Source organism: Kogia breviceps, chromosome 2, assembly GCF_026419965.1.
Source record: "Kogia breviceps isolate mKogBre1 chromosome 2, mKogBre1 haplotype 1, whole genome shotgun sequence".
NCBI lineage: Eukaryota > Metazoa > Chordata > Mammalia > Artiodactyla > Physeteridae > Kogia > Kogia breviceps.
Genome location: NC_081311.1, coordinates 37,968,489 through 37,990,497, shown reverse-complemented (window position 1 = coordinate 37,990,497; position 22,009 = coordinate 37,968,489). Strand labels below are relative to the sequence as shown.

General features: G+C 37.3%; 2 protein-coding genes across 8 annotated transcripts in view; one reads left to right on the top strand and one right to left on the bottom strand.

Moving 5' to 3' along the window:
* RNLS (renalase, FAD dependent amine oxidase) overlaps window positions 1-8,699 on the bottom strand; it is a 346,205-nt gene extending 337,506 nt beyond the window's left edge. For 6 of the 7 annotated variants that reach the window (XR_010838893.1, XM_067025096.1, XM_067025094.1 and 3 more), the window contains exons 1-4: window positions 8,478-8,695; window positions 7,197-7,302; window positions 6,446-6,588; window positions 277-435 (exon numbers count right to left, since the gene is read on the bottom strand). Coding sequence is in view for 6 of the 7 variants with exons in the window: in XM_067025096.1 (XP_066881197.1) it covers window positions 277-435; window positions 6,446-6,588; window positions 7,197-7,302; window positions 8,478-8,595 (526 nt within the window). In the remaining variant the exon portion in view is untranslated. Of the gene's footprint in view, window positions 1-276; window positions 436-6,445; window positions 6,589-7,196; window positions 7,303-8,477 lie in introns of all 7 variants that reach the window. The other variant, XM_067025091.1, reaches the window with a different exon arrangement.
* Window positions 1-22,009, top strand: part of LOC131751626 (gastric triacylglycerol lipase) — a 54,179-nt gene that overhangs the window by 12,194 nt on the left and 19,976 nt on the right. The gene's annotated exons all lie outside the window — the stretch shown is intronic.

Here is a 22,009-nt window from a genome sequence, read left to right as displayed (position 1 = left end):
CTTCTTTTGGGCCAAACTACTACATTTCCATCAAAAATACTTACGTCTTAAAGGCAAGGAAAAAAAGGGAAATATTCAATTTTTAACTGGGTTTTTAAAAATCTGGATCTCAATTTGACCTAGACTAATATAATGAACCAGGCCATAGTATCAGTTTTTAAAACATGCAAATCAGTAGAATCCCTAATATACCCTTTGCTAAGTCAATTAAACTGAATTCACGCTCTATCAAAGGGAGCCCATTCCCTAAGGTAAACAGTGCAGGCTGAGACTCACAGTTGACGATGTCACCTTGAAGCTGCAGAATCTGAGGAGCTGGCATCGTGAGGACAACAATATCAAACTGCTCAGGGGAGCCTGTTTCCCTGAGGACTTCCCACTTGTCATCTCTCAGGTTGATCTGGGTCACACATTGTCTGAAGTAGATATCAGCACCTGTTCCAAAAGCAAAATCATATTCACATAATCAGGATTTTCCATACGAATGAGAGGGAAGAGAAGAGTCACAAACTGGATCCACTCAGATGAATAAAATGGTAAACTTCGTCTTGTACAGCCCCTGGGCTTCACTTTCTTTACTTTCTATCTCGTTTAATGGGAATCTCTCCATTCTGGCACCCTTGGACCTCCCTAACAATGCCTGCTCTGGGGAAAAAAAATAATACTACTACAATTAATAATAATAGAAACCATAGATATCTTTCATTAATCATCTACTGTATGTCAAGACTATGCCAGACACTTGATATACATTATACCAATTCATTTCCCAGGTAAGGAAACAGATTTAGAAATGTCACGCCATGATTTAAATCCACATCCACCTGACTCTAAAGTTCATTATCTTTGTAGAGCAAGTATACATCTTAGTAAAGCTGTAAAGAATTCTCTCTAGTAATACCAAGAAAAAGCAATATTCCCTAAAAAGTATCAATATTCCCTATTAAACCTGAAAAAAAAAAAAAAACTCTGAAGAGAAGTCCAAGTATCATCGATGGTTCAATTACCTTTATGACAAAGAATCAAAATGAAGAGAAATACAATCTGGAATATCCTCTCATAGCATTTCCCTTATTTGCATTTATCACAAAGATATTTTAATAATTATTTGAGTAGTTACATGATTAATATTTTCTTCCCTTTTAATTTGTAAACTCCATAAGCCACAAATTATGCCTGTTTTTTCTATATGTAGCACATAGCATATAAAATATTGTACTTGGCATGTACTAGGTATTTAATCAATATTTGTTTAAGAGAATGAATTATGAACGATAAACTGAAAGGAAAATATAAATGGATCATTAACTCTCCTTGGTATACTAGTACTCACCTCACATTCCAGTTGTGAGAAAAATTTGATGCTAAAGCAAATCTACTTTTATTTGGCCTCGTGAATAGAAAAGAAATAAATAAAAATGGAATAAGGGGGAAAAAGCACAATGAAAGAACTTGTCCATCACTACATGGGACACCTCGTGCTCCTAAACACTAAAAATCCAGCTTAAGGGCTTCCCTGGTGGCGCAGTGGTTGAGAGTCTGCCTGCCGATTCAGGGGACGCGGGTTCGTGCCCCGGTCTGGGAAGATCCCACATACCGCAGGGCGGCTAGGCCCGTGAGCCATGGCCGCTGAGCCTCCAATAATTTCCTCCAATAATTTCCTAATTGCACTGCTTAAACTGCGGAGTGCTTAACCAAGACTCCTGGGCTATCTTCTACCTTCTCTCTGAAAGACACTGTTATAGATGAGTGCCGTGATCACCCGCCTAGGAGAAATTTTGAGACAGAACTGCCCAGACTTAATTGTCTTACATCCATTTTAGAAAGAAAGTAAACACAAAAGTAAAAAGGGAGAAAATGATAAAAATTATATATTACTAGAAAGAAATCACACTAGCCGACAGTATCTGCAAATTAAACCATCTTTTCTAATAAATCGATCCTGTCAACTTTGACAAGTTACATTGCCCATGTTGACTTTTGATTGTTAGTCAATGTCCCTTTTGAAGTAGACGGTAAAATAAAAACAAATAAATGCAGCAACAGTTCTTCCTATGGTAGACCAAACCACAGATGCTCACCCTGTCCTGGAAACTAAATTCATCCTCCTGTGAAGGATTTAATAACATGGGCCTTATTCAAAAGCAAAAGGACTTGGTTCATCACCGCCTAAAGGTCATAGGCAGGAACCAGCAGGTGACTGATCTTCCTGTTTGCATGAAGAAGTAAAATGGCATTACTCCTTAGTAGCCCTTTCCCCCTGGGGCAGGGACTCACCAATGAAAGAGGGGGACTAGGGGAAGGACACTATGAGTTTGTTCTCTTGAACCAGGTGTCCACTGACATGTAGAACCAGGGTAGGATGGGAGCAGTCTCTCATACTGTAGGGGAAAAGCTGGAAAGGAAAAGATGTTAAATCAGAGGTATGAGCCCCTTTCATTGTCCTCCATGGGATCAAAAGGAAATGACAACAGGGTCAGCTTAAAGAGAGTGCTGGTCTCTTACTTACTAGTTAAGCCACCATAAGCAAAGTACTTAACCTCCCGGGGTCTCATTTTTCTCATTAGCACATGGGGAGAATGATAACCACCTTGAATGGCTATATGAGAATTAGAAAGGATGTATGTTAAGTGCCTAACATAGTATATAGCACTTAACAAATGACAGAGTAGCTTTTGTTCTTTTGAATTTCTCCCACCCCCAACAATGACAACCAAAAAAGTAAAACAACAGAAAAATCACATTTTACTTAACTCAAGAAGATTGTATTAATTGGGAAGACAGGCAGTAGGTAAAACTGATGTCAATAAACGCAGTTTTCTCTGTAATAAGCTTCATGTGAACACATGAGACAATAAATGAGAACAGAACATAAGGTGAAGAGGCATGTACCTATTTCCTCCTGCCCTTTACTACTTATTCTGGGAAACTGGTCTACTTATCAGTTTAGAGAGTTGAACCTATTCTAAAGCATACCTGATTAGACATACCCAATACAGATAATTTCCCTGGAAGTCTAGTCCCAAACTAGATAAAACTGGTTGGACCATCAGACTGTGGGGTTGTGAACTCAACTGATCCCAAAATGTAAAGTATTTTTTGGAATGACTTGGCAATTTGGGTTCTTAAGCGCTGAGCACATGCAAAGGTCAGCTTCATTCAAGCAGACTATTTTTTAAACTAACATTTATCAAGAGATTTCTATGTACATGGCCTATTATTTGCTTAAATTGACAATGAGTGCATTATATCCTTTATTCCTCACAAAACTTAGTAGTAGGTACTGTTATTGCTCTCATTTTTCCAATGAAAGAACCAAGGTATAGATTTTAAAACTTTCCTAATATTACATAGCTAGGAAATGGTGGTAGAATGTGAATTTGAATCCAGGTCATTCTGATTACAGGGACTCTCTCGACTTATATTGTGGAAACAACTAAAATAAGATAGAAACCATTTATAGGATAGAAAGCTTTAAAGGAGTTTAAAGAATGCTTGGGCTTCCCTGGTGGCGCAGTGGTTAAGAGTCCTCCTGCCGATGCAGGGGACACGGGTTCGTGCCCCAGTCCGGGAAGATCCCACATGCCGCGGAGCGGCTGGGCCTGTGAGCCATGGCAGCTGAGCCTGCGCGTCCGGAGCCTGTGTTCCACAATGGGAGGGGCCACAACAGTGAGAGGCCCGTGTACCGCAAAAAAAATAAAATTTTTAAATGGTATAGATAGGGTCTACAAAACCTCTAATAATGGATCTGGGTAGAGGGTGGAAAGACCTTGAAGCAGTACGAAGATAAGATTTAAATAAACTAAGAAAAAGTTTATATACACTCAAAATATGTAGACCTTGAACTCAATTATATAAAAATTCATTTTTTAAAAAATGCAGAAAGTATGTCACAAAATGGACTTATTGTTGATTTATATATTATAGTGACACTTTCTTTCCCCTGCTATTTTTCTGTATGTTCCAAATTTTCTACCAGTAGTATATAATTCTTTTTTAAAAGTTACTTTTGAAATAAATATTTTACATAGTGATAAGAAAATCTAAAGTACTCACACTCTCAAGAGATTGTACAAATTGAAAGAATAAATAGGTTTTTTACTAAGAATTGGCTAAATTAGAATAAATTTATGTATATTTATATATCTTAGAAATCTAAATCTGTATCACTATACCTACTTACTATGCACAAGGTACTATTAGATTCTGTTTGAGCTACAAATAATTGAATATGACCTCTTCTGCCAAGAGTTTCCAAAGCAAAATTGGAAAATAAAGCATATATTCCCCCAAACATGTAACACAAAAGGATGTAGGTACAATGTATTCAAGGAGTGTCCCTCTGCTATATGAGGCAGGGACTTTGTTTCATGTATCATTAGTGCCTAAAACAGTATATAGTAAGCACTCAGTAAATGTTTATTGATTGAATGGATGTATGCATGCATGGATGGCTAGATATATAATACAATTAGTAAGTACTTGGAAATTTTAGTAAGCATGCACATCTAATTTGGGTTAAGTAAAAATCATGATGGAAATGAGATATTTTTAAAAGTTGTATGGTGGCAATATATGAAGCTGATGGTGACATTCTACAAAATGTCCAAATGGTGTCACCATCTGTGATGGTTAATTTTATGTGTCAACTTGACTGGGTCATGGGGGTTCCCATATATTTGGCAAACATTATTCTGGGTATGTCTGTGAGGGTGTTTTTAGAAGAGATTAATATTTAAATTGGTAGACTGAGTAAAGCAGGTTGCCCTCCCTAACATAAGGGGGTATCATCCAATCAATCAAAAGCCTGAATAAAACAGAAAGGCTAACCCTCCCAGGCGTAAAGAAGTCTTCCTGTCTGATAGCCTTCGAACTGGGACATTGTTTTATTCTCCTGCCTTCAGACTTGAAGTGAAACATCAGCTCTTCCTGGGTCTCAGGCTCACCAGCCTTTGGACTGGAACTGTACCTTTAGCTCTCTGTGGTCTCAGGTTTTTGGACTGAAACTAAACCATCAACTCTCCTGGGTCTCCAGCAGATCTTCAGACTTGCCAGCCTCCAAAATCACATAAGCGATATATATATATATCCTCTTGATTCTGTTTTTTTTGGAAAATCCTGATTAATACACCATCATAGACTAAATCCTAGATGGAGAAATGGCCTCACCCAGAATGGTATTTACTATGTCCTCATGTTGTATATTCAATCTCACTGGCCCCTCCCATGCCCAGTATCAAGGATTCTCAGGGTTCCCAATTAGTAATATTTGATGAAGGAGACCAAAACAGTAACTATTCTAGAAATAGCTTATGAAACAAAACAAATACTCAGCCTTATACCTTTCCTCAGTGATCTTCAGCTGGGAAATTATCTATGATTCATCAAGAAGCCTATTTCTGTTTTAAAAATAAATCATTTATCATCCAAGATTATTTATCATCTTTTTCAAAAAAATCCATTTTAAAACACTTATAAGAAATATAAAGAACAAATGAAAATCCTCATAGAAAATGGGCAAAGGTTATGAATGAGACATTCATAAGAAAAAAAGCACAGACGTGGTTAGCAAAACAAAGATGCATAAACTCACTCATAATTAAGTAAATGCAAATCAAAACACAAGGAGATACCATTTTAACCCATCACATGGGAAAAATTTTTAAATTTCCATAATATCAGAATGTGTGGAAAGAGACGTTCTCCTTCACTATTGATGAGATATTCTTTAAGAGGAAGAGATGGCACTACCTAGTTAAATAAAAAATGCACATACCATTGACACACCTACTGTACTACTAGGAACTGATCCTACAGGTATGCTTTCAAAAGTATGTCAGGGTTCAACATTGCAGTAATATTTGTATTAGCATAAAGCAAAACAACCCCTCACCCCCCCACAAACAATCCACATACTTACCAGAAAGTTAACAGTTAACTAAATAACAATACACACATACCATGTAATACTGAACAGGCATTGAAAACAATGAAGCACACTGAATTTGCTGATATGAAAATAGACCCAAGATATGATTCACTCTATGATTATGCATTAGTCAGGAATCTCCAGAGAAATAGAACCAATGGGATATATATAGACATAGATAGAGACTGATTTATTATAAACATAGATGAGAAAAGTATAGAATGGCTTATGTAAAATAATCTCGTTTATGTTTTAAAAAAGAATATATACAAATATATGAATAGGTAAATAGAGACAGCCACGTAGAACAATAGATAGATGCATAAACATTTTTCTGTAAGCATATATTGGAAACAATGATTACTTTAGGGGAAGATAACCAGCTATTGAGTGGTGAGTAGGAGAACATTTACTTTATTTTATAACTTTCTTTATAGCATTAATATTTAATTATGTGTATAACTTTCATTTTAAAATGCTAACTTTAAAAGAAGGCAGAAAAAATTCTATTCCCACCTGATTCTTTCAAGTAATGGTTGATAATTGAAGAAACTCCGTGAGGTGCCACAAAGTTACAGTCTCCTTCTTTTGTCACCATTCCTTCAATAGGAGAGGTCAGAGGCTTCAGAACACCAGGAGCTAACAGTTCATCATAAAAACTGAAATAAATCAATATGTATAACATAACTATATGCTATACTTAGCTCTAAATACTATATTCTCTTCCAAGAATTCTTAGAGATTACAATCCTAAATAATAACTAGAAATCTTCCTATGAACAACTCAACATATGTTTTGTGTTAATAAAAACTATAATTCAGGTGAAGAACGGAAATGTTTTGAGAATCCATAGTCTTTTGCTAATCTTAGTCAAAGGTCTATTTTCTCATATATTTCAAAATTAAAGTCAGTGAAAATAAAAAGAAAGGTATCCAATACACCAGTTTTAAATCTGGTTAAGATTGACTTCCATCACAGCTATCTGTCCTCTTCCCCAACACCAACATACGAACTCTTATTTATTGAGCCCTTACTATGTTCCATGTAACACCTCATCTGATGGTCACAACAATTGGATGAGGTATGTATTTTACAGTTTTCCCACTTTACTCAGGTTAACGTTTCCCTGCTAATACGATCGATGATGATAATATAATTACACTATATTACAAGAGTCAAAGTTTAACCCTGCTAAAAATGGATGATTTGTATCTTTTTACATCCTACAACCAGTAAGACTGATTCCACCCCTTTCAACTAACTCACCTCTGGTGTTTTTTGGCATAATCAGGAGTGCAGGTGATGTACTGGGCACCCAAGTCCACTGTGCTCTGTGGATTATGAGGACTGCTGGCTGTGGTCATTCTTCCCCCTTGAATTAGTCGCCAGGAAAATGTCTTAGTGCATTAGAATGAACCTTTTGCAGTTGACGCTATTCACCCCAGATTACCACAAATAGATTACTTAGAACTGTTTTAGGAAACATTTTTAAAATTTTTTTAAATTTTTTACTTTCATAATAATTAATATATTTTTAAATAGTCTGTTTTCTCCAGATTACAGACATCTAGAAAACTTTTTTTTTAATTTATTTATTTATTTTTGGCTGTGTTGGGTCTTCGTTGCTGCGCGAGGTCTTTTTCCAGTTGCGGCGAGAGGGGGCCACTCACTCTTCATCGCGGTGCGCGGGCCTCTCTTGTTGAGGAGCACGGGCTCCGGACGCGCAGGCTCAGTAGCTGTTGCTCACGGGCTTAGCTGCTCCGTGGCACGTGGGGTCTTCCCGGACCAGGGCTCGAACCCGTGTCCCCTGCATTGGCAGGCAGATTCCCAACCACTGCGTCATCAGGGAAGCCCTAGAAAACGTTTTTTTATACTGAAGATTTTGTTATCTAACATTGTCAGGAAGTAATTAAGAGACAATTTGGTCACTGAGTGTGAGATATTTTTTTAAAAGAACACATGAATAATGCGCCACCCTTCTGCACTGTGACTGAGACATCTATTTACCGATCTGAGTAAAAGGAATGAACGAACGGACAAAAGGAAACAAAATAATGAATGAAATGTCAGAATGAAGGAATCAACGAATGCTTTCCCTCTTGCAGTCAGATTTCAGGAGAGTGACAGAATGCTGTCAACTAGATCTTCGTAAAGTCTTGGTCAATGGGCACTTGAGGATTCTCATAATCTAGAGATAAGCCTCCAAGGCACAGAGCGGCCAAGAAAAACAATCCATTTCTTAGCGACAGCAGCAGGCCCAAGCTTTGCAAACTCCAGTCAGGATCCTTCCCAGGCCGCTCAGGCCGCCCTCTGAAGTGCTCTCGGCACTCCCGCTCCGCCCCCCAGCCCAGCCGGGGTCGCCGCTTCCACCCGCGCGCCCTCTCAGGCCTTACGGGCGCCGGAAGTCTCCGATCACGTGACCAGACCCCCGCCGAGCTGCTGGATTTTCTTCACAGACTTACTCCGGGAGGGCCCACGCCACCTCAGAAGCCATGGTCCCCGCCGGCTTCTTTTCCCCCCGTTTCGGCCGGGAGACGGACGACCCACCTGAGTCCGCAGCCTTGTCCCACACAGCGAGGTGCAAAGGACGGGCCGCCGCCTTCCTCAGCAGCGCTGCGCACAGGCTTCCCGTCAGCCCGGCGCCCACGATCAACACCCGCGCCATGGCCCGCTGTCTCCGCAGCGGGGTGGCCGGCCTGCAGTCGGTGGAACAGCCAAAGCTCAGCGGGTTAGAGATGTCGGCTCCGCGCTCTGGGCCCCACCCGGCCCCTGAGCAGTTCCTCGGCTGGCCTGCAGGGGGCGGAGAGGAGGCGACCGGGGCTGAGGGGAATGATCAGCGCTGAAGACCAGCAAACCTTGGCCTTCCCCTTGGTTTGAGGGCCAGGAGCTGGCTTCCAAGACAGGCTGGCCCCGTCCGATAAGCTGTGAATTCCAGCCTGCCCCTCGCCCCCCAGAACCTGTAAATCATGTAGGTTAGAGTGTGAGATCCCGCCTCGCCGCAGGGCTGGTGTTGACTACTGCGGAGAGCCAGCCCAAGGTAACTTCCTAGGGTAACTATGCCTTGCGTTAACCTTTGCTAGCTTAGTATTCTAAGTCTGACAGGAACTTACCAGCGATGCCAGAGCCAGCTTTTTTCAAAGACCTTAATGGCCACTATTCACATAATAGGAAAAGAGTTTTGGAGAAATTTTCTTAAACTAGCCCTCAGGCTTTGTGTAAGGGATATAACCTTTTTGAACCTCAATTTCTCCATCTGTGAAAGGGGGCCAAAAAATTCTGCATTCCAAATTGTTGAAAATTAAAGATACTTGGTTCACCAGAAAACTTTAGATCACTCATCTTTTCAGTAGATATTAAGTTTTATGTCAAAACACATTCCAAATGCTATAAGGGACATGAAGATGAGCAAGACAAGGATTCATGCCACTAGACTTTTGTTTGTTTTTTCTAACATTGCCCTGGAGGTTCTCAAGGAAGCAATAAAAAGCAAGGATAAGACTGACCTATTAAAAAGTAAAAAATTAAGTTACTCTGAATTGCAGATAAACTATTACCTGGAAACTAGAGAAACTTGAATAGCTATCAGAATTATAAGAAAGTTGACAGTGGTAGCCAATTACAACGAAAACATTAAAAATTAGAAGTTTTACTTTATGTACACATCATGAAGCAATTACCAGGCATCAATTGGTGATAGATTAATATCACATATATCTAATAAAAGATAATAGAACTAGAAGATACAGATGAACACATGTAACCTAAGAAGACATTCCTAAGCATAAAAATAAAACAACATAAAAATGGAACTGAAGAGAAAAACATCGAATACATAATCGTTTACAAATTATGTTCAAAATATACAAGGCAAAATACAAATAGTAAACAAATTTGGGGAGCATATGAAAGATGAAAGTTTCACACCTTATTACAGAAAATCTTTAGATCATTTTTTATTGAAGTATAATTGATTAACAGTATTAGTTTCAGATGTACAACAGTGATTCAATATTTTTATAGATTATATACCATTTAAAGTTATTTCAAAATGATGGCTATATTTCCCTGTGCTGTATATTTGTGTTGCTTTTATATTTTGCACACAGTAATTTGTATCCCTTAATCCACTACCCCTATCTTGCGACTCCCCGTTTCCTCTCCCCACTGGTAACCACTAGTTTTTCCCTGTATTTGTGATACTGTTTCTGTTTTATTATACTCATTAGTTTGTTTTATTTCTTAGGTTCCACATGCAACTGATAACAGAGAGTATCTGTCTTTCTGTGTCTGACTTATTTCACTAAACCTAATATGCTCTAGGTTTCATGGAAGACAGTTTTCCCACAGATGGGGCGGTGGGTGAGGGAGGGAATGGTTCAGGTGGTAATGTGAGCAATGGGGAGTAATAGGGAGCAGCAGATGTAGCTTCACTCACTCGCCACTCACCTCCTACTGTGTGGCCCGGTTCCTAACAGGCCTTGGACCAGTATCAGTCCACAGCCTGGGGGTTGGGGACCCCTGCTCTAGGTTCATCCATATTGCTTCAAATGGCAGAGTTTCATTTCTTTTTTATGACTAATATTTCATTGTGTGCACTTCTTTATCCATTCATCTGTTGATGCACGCTTAGGTTGCTTCAGTATCTTGGCTCTTGCAAATAATTCTACTATGAACGTTGAGGTGCATGTATCTTTTCAAATTAGTGTTCTCAGTTTCTTCAAATAAATACCCAAGAGTGAAATTGCTAGATCATTATGGTAGTTCTGTTTTTCGATTTTTTAGGAACTTCCCTACTGTTTTCAACGGTGGCTGCAACAATTTACATTCCCATCAACAGTGCACATGTTTTCCCTTTTCTCCATATTCTCACCAACACCTGTCATTTGCAGACTTTTTTTTTTTTTTTTTTTGCGGTATGCGGGCCTCTCACTGTTGTGGCCTCTCCCGTTGTGGAGCACAGGCTCCGGACGCGCAGGCCCAGCGGCCATGGCTCACAGGCTCAGTTGCTCCGCGGCATGTGGGATCTTCCCGGACCAGCGCACGAACCCGTGTCTCCTGCATCGGCAGGCGGATTCTCAACCACTGCGTCACCAGGGAAGCCCTGCAGACTTTTTGATGATAGCCATTCCAACAGGTATGAGGTGATATCTCATTGTGGTTTTAATTTGCATTTCTCTGGTGATTAACAATGTCCAGCATATTTTTATGTCTATTGGCCATCTGTATGTCTTCTTTGGAAAAATGTCTATTCAGGTGTTCTGCCCATTTTTTAATTGGGTTGTTTGCTTTTCTGATGTTAAATTGTATGAGCTGTTGATATATTTTGTATAGTAACCCCTTATCGGTCATATCATTTGCAAATATTTTGTCCCATTCAATACATTGTCTTTTCATTTTAATGATCATTTCATTTGCTGTGCAAAAGCCTATAGATTTAATTTGGCCTCATTTGTTTATTTTTGCATGTGTTTCTTTTGCCTTAGGAGACAGATCCAAAAAAAATATTGCTACAATTTATGTCAAAGAGTGGTCTGCCTGTGCTCTTTTCTATGAGTTTTATAGTTTCAAGTCTTACATTTAGATCTTTAAACCATTTTGAGTTTGTTTTTGTATAAGGTGTGAGGAAATGTTCCAATCTCATTTCTTTACATGTAGCTGTCCAGTTTTCCCAGCGCCAAAACTGTCTTTTTCCACTCTATATTCTTACCCCCTTTGTTGTAGTTTAATTGACCGTAAGTGTGTGGGTTTATTTCCTGGCTCTCTATTCTGTTCCATTGATCTATGTGTCTGTTTTTGTGCCAATATCACTCTGTTTTTGTGCCAACATCACGCTGTTTTTATTACAAGGCTTTGTCATATAGTCTGAAGTCTGAGAGAGTGATACATCCAGCTTTGCTCTTTTTTCTCAAGATAGCTTTGGCAATCCAGGATCTTTTGTGGTTCTGTATAAATTTGGGGATTATTTGTTCTAGTTCAGTGAAAAATGTCCTGGGTATTTTGATAGGAATTTCATTAAATCTATAGATTGCTTTGGGTAGTATGGTTATTTTAACAATATTAATTCATGCAATTTATGAACACAGGGTACGTTTCCATTTCTTTGTGTCATCTTCAATTTCCTTTATCCATGTTTTATAGTTTTCAGAGTATAGGTCTTTAACCTCCTTGGTTAAGTTTCTTCCTAAGTATTTTACTCTTTTTGATGCAGTTTTAAACGAGATGGTTTGCTTGCTGTCCCTTTCTGGTAGTTCATTATTAGTGTATAGCAAACCAACAGATTTCTGTATATTAATCTTGTGTTCTGCAACCTTGCTGGATTCATGTATTAGTTCTTATAGTTTTTGGGTGGAGACTTTAGAGTTCTCTATATAGAGTGTCATGTCATCTGCAAATAGTGTCATTTTTGCCCTTCCCTTCCAATTTGGATACCTTTAATCTCTTTTTATAGTCTGATTGCTGTGGCTAGGACTTCCAATACCATGTACTTATAAGTGCCAAGAGTGGGCATCCTTGTCTTGTTCCTGATTTTAGAGGAAAGGCTTTCAACTTTTCAGCATTGGGATGATGTTAGCTGTGGGTGTGTCATAAATGGCCTTTATAATGTTGCGATATATTCCCTCTATACCAACTTTGATGAGAGTTTATTTTTATCATGAATGGATGTTGAATTTTGTTAAATGCTTTTTCTGATCATGTGATTTTTATCCTTCCTTTTGTTAATGTGGTGTATCACATTGATTGATTTGCAGATATTGAAACATTCTTGCATCCCTGGAATAAATCCCACTTGACCATGGTTTATGATCCTTTTTGTATATTGTTTAATTCAATTTGCTAATATTTTGTTGAGGATTTTTGCATCTATAGTCATCAGAGATATTGGTTTGTAATTTTCTTTTTTTGTAGTATCTTTGTCTGGGTTTGGTATCAGGATAATAGTGGCCTTGTAGAATGAATTTGGGAGTGCTCCATCCTCTTCCGTTTTTTGGAATAGTTTGAGAAGGATAGGTATTAGTTCTTCTTTATATCTTTAGTAGAATTCCCTTATGACAGTGTCCAGTCCTGGACTTTTGATTGCTGGGAGTTTTTTGATTAATAACTCAATTTCACTTCTGGCGATCTGTCTGTTCAGATTGTTTGTTTCTTTCTGATTTAGTCTTGGAAGATTGTATGTTTCTAGAAATTTGTCCATTTCTTATTGGTTGTCCAGTTCATTGGAATATAACTTCCATGGTATCCTCTTATGATTTTTTAAAAATCTCTGTGATATCATTGTTATTTCTCCTCTTTCATTTCTTATTTTGTTTATTTGGGTCCTCTCTCTTTTTTTCTTGATGAGCCTGTTTAAAGATTTATCAATTTTCTTTATCTTTTTAAAAATCCAGTACATTTCTTTTCTATTGTTTTGGTGTGTTTTTTTTGTCTCTGTTTTATTTTCTCTCTGATCTTCATTATGTCCTTCCTTCTTCTGACTTTGGGCTTTGTTCATTCTTCTTTTTCAAACTCCTTACATGGTAGGTTGTTTGAGATTTTTCTTCTTTCTTGAGGTAGGCCTGTATGGCTGTGAACTTCCTTCTTAGAACTGCTTTTGGTGCATCCCATAAATTTTGGAAAGTTGTGTTTCCATTTTCATTTGTCTTAAGGTATTTTCTGATTTCCTCTTTCATTTATTCATTGACTCATTGGTTTTTTTAGTAGTATGTTGTTTAGTCTCCACATATTTGTGTTTTTCCATTTTTCTTCCTGTAATTGATTTCTAGTTTCATACCATTGTGATCAGAAAAAGTGCTTGATTTAATTTTTGTCCTCTTAAATTTGTTGAGGTACTGAAGCATAGTGCAGGAAAGATCCGAGAGTCTCCTGAACACCAGAAAAGTGTAGACATGTTCAACAGTTCTAGCAGATGGGAAGATGCCTAAGATGTGGAATGAAGGGGTACTGCAGGCTTCCTCAAAATCACATACAAGGATTTATGCTTCAGCGGAGGCTAGACCTCTCTTCCTCATAATTCCTGAATGATGCCTAACTTTGCTGTCCTTTCATAATCCTTGGAGAGAGCAACACGGAAAAGAGGAATTCTAGAATTGAGTGTGAATTTACCTTATAAAGACTGAGTAAAACAATTTATAATTTACTGAATTGGAAAATTAAGTTTTTTCCTCAGATAGAATGGAGGTTGAAAGCCAAGCCAAGTTCAGTTAGTTTTGAGGTTGCTAAGTTTGTACTTAACACAGATATGTGGACTTTAAAAATTTGTATACAAAAATAAATGGAATATGTATAGATAGTAAGAAAAAATAAAGTACATGCATACATTATTATGAATGCAACTAAGAGAAGGCAAATAACTTTAAATATTATAGTTAAAGGTAAGTTCTTTTTTCTTTGGTAACCCTTGGTACTAGAATAGTAGAGCATTGAGAATAGATACATGTTTAGAGATATCTTTTTAAAGAAATCAAGAAAGTTAATATAGCATAAGTGTTACTTCAAAATTCTCAAATGATCCTCCAGAGAAGGCAAATATAATAAGATAATTATCTAGAATAATTACTCATGTTGAGGTTTAAAGAGTAAGTTGGAAGTTTTTGGCAATGGTGGACTAAATTATTAAGACCTGGAAAAATGTAAAAAGCATTTATCTGAAGACAACAGAGAGCTACAAATGCAGTGAAGAATTACAGAGTCAAGAAAAAAACCCAGAGAAATGAGCTTGGCATCTTAGATGTTTATATCCTAGCAACATCTGCTTATTCTAGAAGTATGGTTAAAAGACTGAAAAAATTAGTAGAGAATAAAAACTATAATTCAGCCTACCAAGGGGAAGTTTCTCTGGTCACCCTCGATCCTCAGGCTTTGGATTGGAACTTCAAAGGACTGTACCCTAGGAATAAAGTCAAAGTGGAGATAAAGCACCCTTTCAGGAACTATAGCCCAGTTTTGAATACTATGAATATCCAATGTACTAGGATGGTTTGGAAATACTAGCGTCCTAGCCATCTGCAAAAGTAAATCCTCTCTGGAAGAAGATCACATCATCCAGGATGCTTCAAATAAAGCTAAAATTTTGCAATGTTTCAAGATAGGTCAGTATACAAAATAAATAGTATGTTTATGTGTTAGCAACAAATAGTTGCAAAATGAAATTTAAATATACCATTCAAATATTATGGACAGTTATATTAGGAATACAGATAAATGTTCATGTTGGAAGACAATATTACTAAGAAATACACTCTTCCCAAACTTATCTATATATACAAAGAAATTCCAATCAAAATCCCACTAAGCATTTTTTTCTAGAAAATATTTTGTTGATTCTAAAATTGATATAGAATTACAATTAATCTAGAATTGCAAAAGTAATTTTGAAAAAGTTTAGAGGACTTGTACTACCTAATTGCAAGGCAAATCACAAAGCTGCATTAATTAAGATAGTGTGGTATTAGTATAAAAAGATAACTAAATCCATGGATCAAAAAAAATAGAGTCCAGAAATAGACTACACATATGTAGTTAACTGATCTTCAGTGGTGCAAAAATTGTATTTTAAAAAGTGGATATCGTTACAGAAAAAAGATGAATGTTGACCTCTACATTACCTCATACATAAAATTTAATTTGAAATGAATCACAGACCTAAATCTTAAACCCAAAATTCTGAAACTGCTAGAAGAAAATAGGAGAAATTCCCTGTAACTTTGGGGCAGGCAAAGATATCTTAGATGAGATACAAGAAAAGCAACTATAAAGAAAATTTAGATAGATTGAATGCCATGAAAGTTAAAATTTGCCATCAAATGACACTTAAGAGAATGACAGACCAGCCACCAACTGGGAAAAAATATTTACAACAAATATATCTGACAAAATATGTTTATCTGGAATATATAAAAATAACTCTTACAACTCAATATTAAGAAAAGTAACCCAAGAAAAATTGAGCAAAAGACTTACATAGGTTTTTCACAAAAGAAGATATAAGAATGGCCAATAACACAGGTATATATAAAGGTGCTTGACATCACTAATCATCAGAGAAAATGCAAATCAAAACTATAGTATGATATCACCTCACATCTGTTAGATGGCTATTACCAAAAAATCAAAAGGTAAAAAGTGTTGTCAAGGATGTGCAGAAAAGGGAACCTTAATATACTGTCAGTGGGAATGTAAACTGGTACCCCCACTGTAGAAAACAGTATGGAGGTTTTTTAAAAAAATTAAATAGAACTACCATATGATCCAGCAATTTCACATCTAGGTATATATCCAAAGGAAATAAAATCACTATCTCAAACAGATACCTGCACTCTCATGTTCATTGCAGCATTATTACAGTAGCCAAGATAGACAAACAACCCAACTGTCTGTCAACAGATGTATGGATACTAATATATATATATATATATATATATATATATATATAAATCAGCCTTAACAAAGAAGGAAACTCTGCCTTTTGCAACAGTATGGAAACATGGATAAACCTGGAGGACTTGCTGATAAATGAAAGAAGTAATACAGAGAAAGACAAATACTGAATTATCTCACTTATATGTGGAATCTAAAAAATGTCAACTTCACAGTAATAGGGAATAGAATGGTGGTTACCAGGGGATGGAGGTGGGAGTAATAGGGAGATGTTGATCAAAGGATACAAACTGTTAGTTATAAGATGAATAAGTGCTGGAGACCTAATGTACAGCATGGTGACTATAGTTAATAATAGTGTATTATATACTTGAAATTTGCTAAGAGAGTAGATCTCAAGTGTTCTCACCACACACAAAACAAAGGCAACAATGTGAGGTGATGGATATGTTAATTATCTTGATTGGGCTAATCATTCCACAGTGTATATGTATATCAAAACATCATATTGTACATATTAAATAGATACAATTTTTTTTAGATTCTTTTCCCATATAGGTCATTACAGAGTATAGAGTAGAGTTCCCTGTGCTATACAGGAGGTCCTTATTAGTTATTTATTTTATATATAGTAGTGTGTATATGTCAATCCCAGTCTCCCAATTTATCCCTCCCCCCTTCCCTCCTTGGTAACCATGTTTGTTTTCTACATTTGTGACTCTAATTCTGTTTTATATATAAGTTCATTTGTACCATTTTTTTAAGATTCCACATATAAGTGATATCATATGATATTTATCTTTCTCTGACTTACTTCACTCAGCATGACAATCTCTAGGTCAGGTATATTTTTAACTTTATAAGAAATTTATCTAGAGGTAAATTATGTAATATATAAATTAATGAATGGATATACCATATATAAGAATTGGAAAAATTAATAATATAAAAGTGTCAATTCTCCCCAGATTGGTTTAGAAATTTAGTATAATCCCAATGACATTTACAACAGATTTTATTGAAATTGACACACTGATTCTAAAATTTATGTGTATTTAAAAATGTCAAGAAACCAAGACACTCTTGAGTAATTGGAATGAAATGGCAGCACTTACTCTATGTCAAGACTTATTATAAAGCCACAATAACTAATACAAGAATTTGTTGGTCAATAAAACAGATTAGAAAATCTGTAACCAAGGCCAAGCAGGACACTTTGCGGCCTTCCCAGGACAGATCCTCCTCCCACCTCGCCCCCCATTTCCTCTGCCTGCCTCATGTTTATAGAAAAGCTTTAGTATTCCAGGCCTGTCCTGAGTCACAAGTGGCTGGCTCAAGAATTGATGATTGAAATAATGTGAATATGTAGCAACAAAAAAATAGCAGTTGGGCTGATAACAATTTAAACAATAAATTATCCATATAGCAGATTCTTTAGTTCCTCCCTGAAGGACATAGTGTCTGATGCACATTCCTGAGTTGTTTTACAGACACTAAAATCCCCACCAGATGGAAGAAGCTAACTGCATGATGACCATGATCATGTAGCCCCCAGACTGGCTGGATTGATGATTTTAACCCCTGTGACACCTGCCTGTTACCTCACCATCAACCAATCGGAGAATTGTGTGAAACCTGATCATGCACGCTGTGACTCTCTCCCCCACCTTGCCTTTATTAACACTTCCCTGAAATCACTGGGGAGTTCGGGTCTTCTGAGCATTGCGTGTAACATAGCTTGCTCATTTTTATTACTGAGTAGAATTCCATGGTATGGATATATACTTCCTTTAATTTACCACACTTTCTTTTTTTTTTGTGGTACGCGGGCCTCTCACTGTTGTGGCATCTCCCGTTGCGGAGCACAGGCTCCAGACGCACAGGCTCAGTGACCATGGCTCACGGGCCCAGCTGCTCCGCGGCATGTGAGATCTTCCCGGACCGGGGCACGAACCCGTGTCCCCTGCATCAGCAGGCGGACTCTCAACCACTGCGCCACAAGGGAAGCCCTACCACACTTTCTTGATTACAGTAACTTTACAGTAACTTGATTAAGTCTTGAAATCAGGGAAAAGTCCTCCAACTTAATCTTCTATCTTAAAATTTTTGAATAGTCTAGGTTCTTTGTCATTCATATAAATTTTAGTATTAGCTTGTCAACTTCTACCAAAAAGTCTGCTGAAATGTTTACTGTGACAATATTCAACATATGGAAAAATTTGAGGAAAATTGATTTCGTAAAATACTGAGGTAATGTCAGGATCAAGGTGGTGAAAGATATGCCTCCTTTTTGTCCTTTTTAACAGCTAAAAATTGGCACCCACCCACAAACAAAATACTTATCTGGGAGTTATGAAATCCAGCACAAGGGACCCAGGAGAAATCCCACCCACTGTGCATCTGGTAATAGACAGACATACCTCCATATGGACTGCAGAACTAGCAGAAGCCAGCAAACCTTCCACAGTCTCTCTAAGCCAAGGTTGGCAAAACCTGGGAATGCTGTCTTGGGCAGATACCCACAGGTGAGAGACTTTGTAGAAGTCCAGCCATCTGGAAGGGAGAGTCCAGCACACCACTGGAGAAAAACAAAAACAAAAAAACCCCCACAACCTAGAGTCTGTCATACAGAGTGAAGTAAGTCAGAAAGAAGAAAACAAATACCATATGCTAACACATATATACGGAATCTAAAAAAAAAAAAAAAAAGGTTCTGAAGAACCTAGGGGCAGGACAGGAATAAAGATACAGATGTAGAGAATGGACTTGAGGACACAGGGAGGGGGAAGGGTAAGCTGGGATGAAGTGAGAGAGTGACATGGACTTATATATACTACAAAATGTAAAATAGATATAGCTAGTGGGAAGCAGCCACATAGCACAGGGAGATCAGCTCGGTGCTTTGTGACCACCTAGAGGGGTGAGATACGGAGGGTGGGAGGGACACGCAAGAGGGAGGGGATATGGGGATATATGTATATGCATAACTGATTCACCTTGTTGTGAATCAGAAACTAACACACTATTGTAAAGCAATTATACTCTAATAAAGATGTTTAAAAAAAAGTGCGAGCACTAATAAAATATTTTATTTATCTCATGGATGCTTTCAATGCCATGGTGATTTTGATATTTTTGACAAGAAGAGAGCTCTTTGAAACATAAACATACGTCTTACTAACAATGAACAATCTTGAAATATTTGGGCAGGAATGAACTGAGTTGTATGATATGCTTTTTTTGGTTGGGGGTAGGAAGAGTGATACGATGTCTGGAGAAAGGATTGTAAAGATACTTGTCATACTTTCTGGCCAAGAAGCCAAATGGGAACTTTTTCAGTTAGTCCTCTTGGCTGGACTGGACTGGACCAGGACTTCTCCTGTCCCACCATCTTTATGAACCAGAACCTGTTTTGAAGAAACTGAATATATTAGTATTCTCTCATATGGAAAAGAGGAAACAATTTTAAGCATCATTTTTTATTATGGATAATGCTTGCCCTAGGACCAGTAGTTCCAGAGAGAAGTTTGCCAGTTGGTAATTAATATAAAGTGTCAAAAGCCAAAAAGGTATGTTTTATTGACTGCCAGAGTTGCATTCATTTTCAGTCATAAATTGATCTAAAAGAATCTGAGTCATTAACATATGATGCTGTAGGATTGAGTCATTCCTCATGTGTTGAAAGCCCAAGATTAATCTGACTTATCAAAATACTTTTGTCTCTTTCATTTATCTGTCACAGAGAGCTGTCCAGTAAGGTAGATGTCTAACAGCCACATGTAGCTATTTAAATTTAAATCGAAATTAATTAAATTAAATTAAATGTTCAGTTTTTCAGTCTCACTAGCTGCATTTCAAGTACTCAATAGCCATATGTGGCTACTGGGTACGATATTGGAAAGCACAGATAGATAACATTTCCTTGTTGCAGAAAGTTCTATTGAAGAGTTCTGGAAAAGGAAGAGAGTAAAACATAGGAACTGTTAACAGTAGTTATCAAGGTTTAGAACATTCCACCAAAAAAATCCCACAAAAGAAGCAGAAAAAGAATAAATGGTTTATAATATCAGTTGGAAAGGATTGGAAAATACTGCCAGAAAAATTCAAGTTGTTTGTCATTGCCACTGACTCAGGTGTTGAAAGCCTTTCCAAAATGATAGTCTTAATTTTTATAGATCCTCACAGGAAATATGCAAATACCCTCAAAGAAGCTGCATTGTGTCATGCAACTTAGTACTGATTGTGAAAGTATCTATCCTACATTATATATTCAATATATAGTAATTGGTAGAATTGTGAAGATATCCTGAAGGCACTAACCATAATATAGGGCTTCTGAGAATTAAGGGGACCTGTTTTTAGTGTTCTTCTAAACTAGAATTCTGTCTAGATCTAGAAGTTCCCTTCCAGTGCAGCTTCGTATAGAATTTGCCAACAACTGAAGCAAGAATGTTTGAAGTTAAAACTTGTTTGTGTAACATTTTTATTGATTTATAAAATAACAAATAGGAATAGAGCAATATTTATTATAGATATACTACAGATGGAAACTGTCTACATAAAATTTAATTGTTCTTCTTTTTCTGGTTCCTTTAAGTGTAAGGTTATGTTATTTATTTGAGGTGTTTTGTTTTGTTTTTTTGCGGTACACGGGCCTCTCGCTGTTGTGGCCTCTTCCGTTGCGGAGCACAGGCTCCGGACGCGCAGACTCTGCTGCCATGGCTCACGGGCTTAGCCGCTTCGCGGCATATGGGATCTTCCCGGACCGGGGCACGAACCCGTGTCCCCTGCATCGGCAGGTGGATTCTCAACCACTGCGCCACCAGGGAAGCCCTGAGATTTTTGTTTGTTTGTTTGTTTGTTTTATGAAGAAGGGCCTGCATCACTATTAAATTCCCTCTTAGAACTTCTTGTTGCAGCACATAAATTGTGGAGTGTTGCGTTTCCATTTTCATTTGTCTTGGGGTATTTTCTTATTCCCTCTTTGATTTCTTTATTGTCCCATTGTGGGTATTTTTGGTAACATATTTAGTCTCCATGTATTTTTTCTTTTCCCATTTTTCTTTTTGTAATTGATTTCTAGTTTTTGTACCATTGTGGTAGGAAAAAATGCTGGATATAATTTCAATCCCCTTAAATTTGTTGAGGCTACAGAGAAATCAGCTGATAACCTTACAGGGGTTCCCTTGTATATGACTCTTTGCTTTTCTCTTGGTGCCTTTAGAATTCTCTCTTTAACTTTTGCCATTTTAATTATGATATGTCTTGGTGTGGGTCTGGTTAGGCTCATCTTTTGGGACTCTGTGCTTCCTGGACCTAGATATCCGTTTCCTTCTTTAAGATTGGAAAAGTTTTCAACCATAATGTCTTCAAATATACTTTCTATACTCTTTTCTTTCTCTTCTTCAGGAAACCCTATAAGTGTGAAAGTTGGCATATTTAATGTTATCCCAGAGATATCATATGTTGCTTTCATTTTTTTTTCATTTGTCTTTCTGTCTGCTATTCTGATTGGGTGATTTCCATTATTCTATCTTCCAGATCACTTATGTGTTCTTCTCTTTCATTTAGTCTGCTAGTCATTGCTTCTAGAGTGTTTTTTATTTCAGATATTGAATTATCTATTTTTGATTGGGTCTTTATAATACTGTCTAGTTCCTTGTTAAAATGATCTGTGTTTAGATCAATTCTCTTCCCTAATTCAG